The sequence below is a fragment of the Rhinopithecus bieti genome, unplaced genomic scaffold (assembly GCF_001698545.2).
Source record: "Rhinopithecus bieti isolate Rb0 unplaced genomic scaffold, ASM169854v2 scaffold_33444, whole genome shotgun sequence".
Classification (NCBI taxonomy): Eukaryota; Metazoa; Chordata; class Mammalia; order Primates; family Cercopithecidae; genus Rhinopithecus; species Rhinopithecus bieti.
The window spans coordinates 336,178-345,725 of record NW_016814544.1 but is presented as its reverse complement, the minus strand read 5'-3'; the positions used below and the strand labels follow the sequence as shown (position 1 = coordinate 345,725).

Genomic DNA, 9,548 nt, shown 5'->3' with positions numbered 1-9,548 from the left:
AAAAAAAAAAAAAAAAAAAAAAATGGCATCACTAGTTTGATAGAAATAGCATTGAAATTGAATTTGTAGATTGCTTGGGATAGTATGGCCATTTTAATGATATTGATTATTCTTATCCATGAGCATGAACTGCTTTTTCATTTGTTTGTGTCATTCTGATTTCTTTGGGTAATATTTTGTAATTCTCTTTGTAGAGATATTTCATCTCCCTGGTTAGATGTATTCTTAAGTATTTTATTATTTTTTTGGTGGCTATTGTAAATGGGATTGCATTCTTAAATTTGGCTTTCAGCTTGAACTTTATTGGTATATGAAAATGCTACTAATTTTTGTGTATTGATTTTGTAACTTAAAACTTTACTAAAGTCATTTATCAGTTTCAGGAGCCCTTTGGCAGAGTCTGGAGTTTTCTAGATATAGAATCATATTGTCCACAAAGAGAGATAGTGTGATTCTTTTTCTATTTAGATGCCTTTTGTTTCTTTCTCTTGCCTGGTTACTCTACTTAAGACTTCCAGTACTATGTTTAATAGGTATGGTGAGAGTGAACATCCCTGTCTTGTTCTAGTTCTCAAGGGGGAATGCTTCCAGTTTTTGCTCATTCATTATAATGTTGGCTGTGACTTTGTCACAGATGGCACTTATTTTGAGATATGTTGCTTTGATGCCTAGTTTGTTGAGGGTTTTTATTATAAAGGGATGTAGGATTTTATTGAAGGATTTTTCTGCATCTATTGAAATGATCATATGATTTTTGTTTTAAATCCTATTGATGTGGTGAATCACATTTAATAATTTGTATATTTGCAGCCAAACTCGCATCCTAAGAATGATGCCTATTTGATCATGGTGAATTAACTTTTGATGTGCTCTTCAATTCAATTTGCTAGTATTTCATTGTTGGCTTTGCATCTACATTCATCAGGGATATTTGCCTGTAGTTTTATTTTATTTTATTGTGTTTTGTCTTTGCTAAGTTTTGGTATCAGGGTAATTGTGGCTTCACAGAATGAGTTACAAAGGAGTTCCTCCTCTTCAATGTTTTGAAATAGTTTCAATAGCATTGGTATCAGCTCTTCTTTTTACATCTAGCAGAATTTGACTGCAAATTTGGCTTGTCTGGGCCCCTTTTTGGATGGCACTTGGCTTTCACTTCAGAACTTGATATTGGTTCGTTCAGGGTTTCAATTTCTTCCTGATTAAATCTTGGGAGGTTGTGTGTTCCGGGAATTTATCTGTTTCCTCTAGATGTTCTGGTTTATTTGCATAGAAGTGTTCATAATAGTCTCTGAGGATCTTTTGTATTTCTGTGGGATTGGTTATAATGTCACCTTTATCTTTTCTGGTTGTGATTACTTGGATCTTTCCTTTTTTTTTTCTTTGTGAATCTAGGTAGAAGCCTACCAATTTTATTGATTATTTTTAAAAAAAAAACAAGTTTTGGTTTCATTGATTCTTTGTATGGATTTTTGGGTCTCAATTTCGTTCAGTTCTGTTCTGATTTTAGTTATTTTTTTTCTTCTGCTAGCTTTGAGATTGGTTGGGTTTCATTTTTCTAATTGCTCTAGGTGTGATGTTAGATGGTTAATTTGAGATTTTTCTACATGCTCCCTATTTTAGAAACATTAAGTTTTGGCAGATTAGCTGTGCTAGTTGCTTTGTTGTGTCGAGTTTCAACAACTGTGTCTAATTTAACAAAACTTTTTTCCTATCACTTTTAAAGCTTCTTTTACTTCCTCATTTCTCAAGCTATAGATTAAAGGATTCAACATGGGAATAACAGTGCCAGAAAATATAGAGGCTACTTTCATATTCTCCTGAGAATTATTAGACTGAGGCTGTAAGTACATGTAAGAGAGTGTCCCATAGAAAATGGTTACTACTGTCAGGTGTGAGGCACATGTGGAGAAGGATTTTTTCCTCCCCGCAGTAGAAGACATTTTCAAGATGGTGACCATAATGTAGATGTGGGAAAACATGATGGCCAATCCATTGAACATCAAGTTAAATCCCACAAAGACAACGTCTAGAATGATGTTGATGTCAATGTTGGACCATGAAAGGGCAAGAATTGGGGGACCATCACAGAAAAAGTGATTGATGTTCTTGGACTTGCAGAAGGACAGTGAAAATGTAAAACTTGTATGTACAGAGGCATTTATTGAGCCCATAATATATGAACCAGCTACCAATTGGATGTAGACTGTTTGGGACATGATCATGGGATACTGAAGGGGCTTACAGATGGCAACATAACGATCCATTGCCATAATCGCCAGGAGATAACAATCACTGGTTGCAAATGTTGCATAAACTAAGAATTGTATCACACAGCCCCAAAATGATATCAAATTATTTTCTTCTGTGAAGCTTTGGAGCATCTTGGGAGTGATAGCAGAAGTGTAACAGATATCAACAAAAGCCAAATTTTGTAGAAAAAAAGTACATGGTTGTTTGAAGTCTGGAGTCAGTCTTGATGAGTAAGATAATTCCAACATTTCCTACCAGGTAGGTCACATAGATTAGAAGAAGTACAATGAAAAGGACATGCCGAAATTCCTGTTGGACACCAAATCCCAGAAGATGGAATTCAGTCACTTCAGTGCTGTTTCCTTGAGCCATGACTACCAAAGCCTAGAAAGGACCAAGAGAGGGACCCAGAAAAGAAGGAAAATCCTTGTGACATTTTGCAATAAAATGGCTCTATATTTTAAATCGCTTTTTAACATCTGACTTTTCATGACAAATACAATAGTGTTATCTCCAAATTAAAAAATATTTATAATCGGCCGGGCGCGGTGGCTCAAGCCTGTAATCCCAGCACTTTGGGAGGTCGAGACGGGTGGATCACGAGGTCAGGAGATCAAGACCATCCTGGCTAACATGGTGAAACCCCGTCTCTACTAAAAAATACAAAAAAACCAGCCAGGCGACGTGGCGGGCGCCTGTAGTCCCAGCTACTCGGGAGGCTGAGGCAGGAGAATGGCATAAACCTGGGAGGCGGAGCTTGCAGTGAGCTGAGATCCGGCCACTGCACTCCAGCCCGGGCAACAGAGCGAGACTCCATCTCAAAAAAAAAAAAAAAAAAAAAAAAAAAAAAAAAAAAAAAAAAAAAATTTATAATCATCAAGTAAAGAGAGAGTTACTCGATGCAAGATGAAATGGATTTATTTATTTTCAAACTGACGAAGATTTTCTTAGAAGAAGACTGACTTCTAATGTGTGTGGTTCTTAGAAATACAGATAAACATTTTTTTCACTATACTAAACAGGTATTTATATTTATTTTAAATAATGTTAAAATGTAATTTTGTACCTTTTTAGAAACATAATTATTCACAGTCACTTATCATTTTATTTCTCTTTCTAGTTCTTGAAATTAGAATTAATCAGAGAGCAATTTCCCAAAATATGTTCATGGTTCACATATGTTGGAAGGCTTCAAAGTGTCTTTGTACTAGTATTCTTAGAATGCAACTTCCATCTAGGTGCTATTCTTTACAAGTATAATAACCCCGTTATATAATGGATGTCTAAGAAATAGGCTCACATTTTCTATTGCTTATTACAAAAATTCTGTAGTGGAGGAACAAGAAACAAGAAATAATTCTCTTCAATTAAACATTTAGTGAGGCCTGAGATATAAGTCAGTATAAGCTTTTTCCTAGGATAAATTTACTGTAAAATGAAAGAAATGCAGCCCTTTCAAGGAGTCTTTCTTCCATTGTGATAAACACTTATTAGAGGAAGCTAGAATAGGCCAGAGGTCCATTTAAGCTAGAATTTTAACAGAGTAATGACATTTGTTATATCATTTTGACTTTAATTACCTGGATTGAAATAAAATAATATGAAATTATGGGGATTCTTTTCAAGGACTAAGGAAACTAGCACAAGCCCCACCACACACCCCCTTATACAGAATCTGTACATTTCTGTGTTTATGTTGAGCTAATGGTAGGTTGGTCTAATATAAAATATTTTGTTTCGTCTATGTTGAAGGTGTTTTCTGATCAAATAAATGCCTCCCTTAGGAAGGCAGCTGAATCTAGGGAGCCAAGTAGTGCCATTTTGCGGCACCTCACAAGTTAAGGCCCACTGGCTTAGAATTCCAGCCAGTCAGTGGAAATAGGCTGGAGACTGCCTGAGATGGGATGGAGTTCCTGGGAGTTAGGGAGGGGCAGCCACCATCTCTGCAGTTTGGTTAGCTCTGCTGTTCCAGCCTGCCAGCTCTGGAGAGTCCATATGGTCTGGTCAAGGAGGGGTCTCCCACAACATAGCAGAGCTGTTGCCAGATTGTGGCCAGACTGCTTCTTTGAGTGGGACCTTGATCCATCCCTCCTCACGGGGCAGGGCCTCCCTGTGGGAGTTTCAGCAACTCCAGCCAGAGTTATATGAACATAACTCTGATCTCTCCCTGGGATGGAGCCCCCAGGTGGAGGGCTGGCCATCATCTCTGTAGTTCATTCAACTCAACCTTCCCACCCTGCTGTCTCTAGAGAGTCCAGGTGGTCCAGACAAGGGAGGGTTCCCCCAACACAACACAGCTGCATTAGCAAAAACAGTCAGACTGCTTCTTTAAGTGGGTCCCTGAGCCTCTTCCTTCTGACTGGGTGACACCTCCCAACAGGGGTCTCCAGAGACTCCCTACAAAAGCACTTAGGCCAACAACAGGTCAGTGCCTCCCTGGGATGGACCTTCCAGAGGAAGGAGCAGGCTGCCATCTTTGCTAACTTGTAGTCCTCAGTGGTGATACCTCCAAGTTTTGGAAAAACTGAGGCAACTAGGGTCTGGAACAGACCCCCGGCAAACTGCAGCAGCCTTACAGACAAACGGCCTTGTTGTTAAAGGTGAAGCAAACAGGAAACAGCAACATCAACAAAAAAGACCCCACAAAAATCCCACTGAAAGATCAGCAGCCTCAAACATTGCAAGTCAATCAGCCCACAAAGACAAGAAAGAATTAACTAAAAAACACTGAAAATTCAGAAAAACAGAGTGCCTCTTCTCCTCCCAATGCCTGCCATACCTCTCCAGCAAGGACACAGAACTGGACTGAGGCTGAGATGGTTGACTTAACAGAAGTAGGCTTCAGAAGCTAAGTAATAACAAACTTTGTTGAGCTAAAGAAGCCTGCAGTAACCCAATGCAAAGAAACCAAGAATCCAATAAAACAATACAGGAGGCGATAACCAGAATAGCCAGTTTGGAGAGGAACATAACTGACCTGATGGAGCTGAAAAGCACAAAATGAGAACTTCACAATGCAATAACAAGTATTAGTAGCAGAATAGACTAATTGGAGGTAAGAATCTCAGAGCTTGAAGACTATCTTTCTAAAATAAGACAGGCAGACAAGACTAGAGAAAAAGGGATGAAAAGGAGCAAACAAAGCCTCCAAGAAATATGGATTATGTGAAAAGACCAAACTTATGACTGGTTGGGGTACCTGAAAAAGATGAGGAGAAAAAACCAATTTGGAAAACATACTTCAGGATACCATCCAGGAGAACTTCCCCAACCTAGCAAGATGGGCCAACATGCAAATTCAGGAAATTCAGAGAATGCCAGTAAGATACTCCACAAGACCAACCCCAAGACACATAATTTTCAGATTCTCCTATGATGAAATGAAGGAAAAAATATTCAGGGCAGCCAGAGAGAAAGGACAGGTCACCTACAAAGGGAAGCCAATCAAACTAACAGTGGCTCTCTCAGCAGAAACCCTACAAGCCAGAAGAGATTGGTGGCCAATATTTAACATTCTTAAAGAAAAAATTTCCAACCCAGAATTTCAAATCTGGCTGAACTAAGCTTCATAAGTGAAGGAGAAATATGATCTTTTTTGGTCCAGAACTTAAAGAAAAATGAAACAAAACTTTTTTTTTTTTTTTTTTTTTTTTTTGCAGGGTTGCTCTGTCACCCAGGCTGGAGTGCAGTGGCACAATCTCAGCTCACTGCAGCCTCTGCCTCTTGGGTTCCAGCTATTGTCCTGCCTCAGCCTCCTGGGTAGCTGGGATTGCAGGCACATGCCACCATGCCCAGCTAATTTTTGTATTTTTAGTGGAGACAAGGTTTCTCCATTTTGGCTAGGCTGGTTTCAAACTCCTGACCTCAGGTGATCTGCCCTGCCTATCTCGGCCTCCCAAAGTGATGGGATTACAGGTGTGAACCATTATGCTTGGCCTAAAAAGATCCTTTTTAGAGAAGCAAATGCTGAGGGAATTCATCACCATCAGGCCTGCCTTGCAAGAGCTCCAGAAGGAAGCACTAAATATGGGAAGGAAAAACTGTTACCAGCCACTACAAAAACACACAGAAGTACGCTGACGAGTGACACTATGAAGTAACCACATAGACAAACCTGGAGAATAATCAATTAACATCATGATGACAGGATCAAATTCACACTTAACAATATTAACCTTAAATGTAAATGGGCTAAATGCCCCTATTAAAAGAGACAGAATGGCAAACTGAATAGAGTCAAGGCCCACCGATATGCTGTCTTCCAGAGACCCATCTCATGTGCTAAGACACACATAGGCTCAAAATAAAGGGATGGAGGAAAATTTACCAAGCAAATGTAAAACAGAAAAGAGCAGTGGTAACAATCTTAATTTCTGAAAAAACAGACTTTAAGCCAACCCAGAAAAAAAAAAAAAAAAAAAAAAAGACAAAGAAGAGCATTAGATAATGGTAAAGTGTTCAATTAAAGAAAAAGAGCTAACTATCCTAAATATATATGCACCCAGCACAGGAGGATCCAGATTCATAAAGCAAGTTCTTAGAGACCTACATTCTTCTAATTTCCACATGGCACTTACTCTAAAATTGGTCACATAATCAGAAGTAAAACACTCCCCAGCAAATGCAAAAGAACTGAAATCATAACAGTCTCTCAGACCACAGTGCAATCAAATTAGAACCCAGGACTAAGAAATTCACTCAAAGTCACACAACTACATGGAAATTGAACAATCTGCTCCTGCATGACTCCTGGGTAAGTAATGAAATTAAGGCAGAAATCAGGAAGTTCTTTGAATCGAATGAGAACAAAGAGATGATGTACCAGAATCTCTGAGATGCAGCTAAAGTGATGTTAAGAGGGAGATTTACAGCACTAAATGACCACATCAAAAGGCTAGAAAGATCTCAGATGTATAACCTAATATCATGACTAAACGAACTAGAGAACCAAAAGGAAACAAACCCCAAATCTAGCAGAAGACAAGAAATAACCAAGATCAGAGCAGAACTGAAGGAGATAGAGACATAAAAAACCCTTTAAAAATCAATGAATCCAGGAACTGTTTCTTTGAAAAAAAAATTAATAAAATAGACCACTAGCTAGATTAATAAGGAAGAAAAGAATGAAGAATAAAATAGACACCCTCAGAAATGATAAGGGGGATATCCTGCTGACCCCACAGAGATACAAACAACCATTAGAGAATACTACAAACACCTCTATGCACATAAACTAGAAAATCTAGAAGAAATGGATAAATTCCTGGACACATAACACCCTCCTGAGACTAAACCAGGAAGAAATTGAATCCCTGATAGACCAATAATAAGTTCTGAAATTGAGGCAGTGTAAATAACCTACCAACAACAACAACCACAAAAAGCCCAGGACCAGACAGATTTACAACTGAATTCTACCAGAGGTACAAAGAGGAGCTGGTACCATTTCTACTGCAACTATTCCAAACAATTGAAAAGGAGAGATTCCTCCATAACTCATTTTATAAAGCCAGCATCATCCTGATATCAAAACCTGGCAGAGATACAACAACAAAAGAAAACTTCAGGCCAATAGCCCTGATGAACGTTAATGCAAAAATCCTCAATAAAATACTGGTAAACTGAATCCAGCAGCACATCAAAAAGCTTATCTACCGTGATCAAGTAGGCTTCATCCCTGGGATGTAAAGTTAGTTTAACATGTGCAAATCAATAAATATAATTCATCATGTAAACAGAACTAAAGACAAAAACTGCATAATTATTTCAATAGATGCAGAAAAGGCCTTCAATAATCAACATCTCTTCATGTTAAAATTCTCAATAAACTCGGTATTAAAGGAGCATACCTCAAAATAATAAAGTCATATGTGACAAACCTACGGCCAATATTATACTGAATGGGCAAAAGCTGGAAATGTTCTTGAAAACTGGCACAAGACAAGGATGCCCTCTCTTACCACTCCTATTCAATATAGTATTGGAGGCTCTGGCCAGGGCAATCAGTCAAGAAAAAAATAATAAAGCATATTCAAATAGGAAGAGAGGAAGTCAAATTGTCTTTGTTTGCAGATGACATATTTTTATATCTAAAAAACCCCATCGTCTCAGCCCAAAAGCTTCCTATTCTGATAAGCAACTTCAGCAAAGTCTCAGGATACAAAATCAATGTGCGAAAGTCACAAGCATTCCTATACACCAAGAACAGGCAAACAGAGAGCCAAATCATGAATGAAGTCCCATTCACAATTGCTACAAGGATAACAAAATACCTAGGAACACAGGTAATAAAGGAAATCAAGGAACTCTTCAAGGAGAACTAGAAACCACTGCTCGAGGAAATCAGAGAGAACACAAACAAATGGAAGAACATTCTGTGCTCATGGGTAGGAAGAATCAATGTTACAAAAATGGTCAATTTATATATTCAATGCTATTACCTTTACACTCCCATGGAAATTCTTCACAGAATTAGAAGAAACTATTTTAAAATTCATATGGAACAACAAAAAAAGTGCCAGAATAGCCAAGATGACGCTAAGGAAACAGAACAAAGCTGGAGTCATCACCCTACTTGACTTTAATCTGTACTAACAGGCCCTAGTAACCCAAACATCATGGTATTGGTTAAAAATAAATAAATAAATAATAAAAAAAAGCAGGCACATAGACCAATGGAACAAAATAGAGAACTCAGAAATAAGACTGTACACCTACAACCGTCTGATCTTTGACAAACCTGACAAAAGCAATGGGGAAATAATTCCTTATTTAATAAATGGTGGTGGGAGGACTGGCTAGCCATATGCAGAAAATTGAAACTGGACCCCTTCCTTACACCCTATACAAAAATAAACTCAAGATGGATTAAAGACTTAAATGTAAAACCCCAAACTACAAAAACTCTAGAAGAAAATCTAGGCAGTACCATTCAGGAGATAAGCATGGGCGAATATTTCATGAAGAAAACACCAAAAGCAATTTTGACAAAAGCAAAAATTGACAAATGGAATCCAGTTCAACTGAAGAGCTTTAGGACAGCAAAAGAAACGATCATCAGAGTGAACAGACGGTAGAAAGAATTGGGGAAAAGTTTTGCAGTCTGTCCATCTGACAAAGATCTAATATCCAGTCTACAAGGAACTTAAAATTACAAGCAAAAAGCAAACAACCCCATTAAAAAGTGGGCAACGGATGTGAACAGATACTTCTCAAAAAAAGACATACATGAGGCCAATAAACCTATGGAAAAAAAGCTCAATATCGCTGATAACTAACAAAATGCAAATAAAAACCAC

General features: G+C 38.0%; 2 protein-coding genes across 4 annotated transcripts in view; one reads left to right on the top strand and one right to left on the bottom strand.

Annotated features, from left to right (window-relative positions):
- The window catches only part of LOC108514874 (olfactory receptor 4C11), a 416,510-nt gene that overhangs the window by 83,481 nt on the left and 323,481 nt on the right, over positions 1–9,548 (top strand). The window lies entirely within an intron of this gene.
- Positions 1,692–2,622, bottom strand: LOC108514830 (putative olfactory receptor 5AK3). The gene is given in 2 exon segments (XM_017851316.1): positions 1,692–2,441; positions 2,443–2,622. Coding segments are annotated over 2 exon segments (930 nt in total).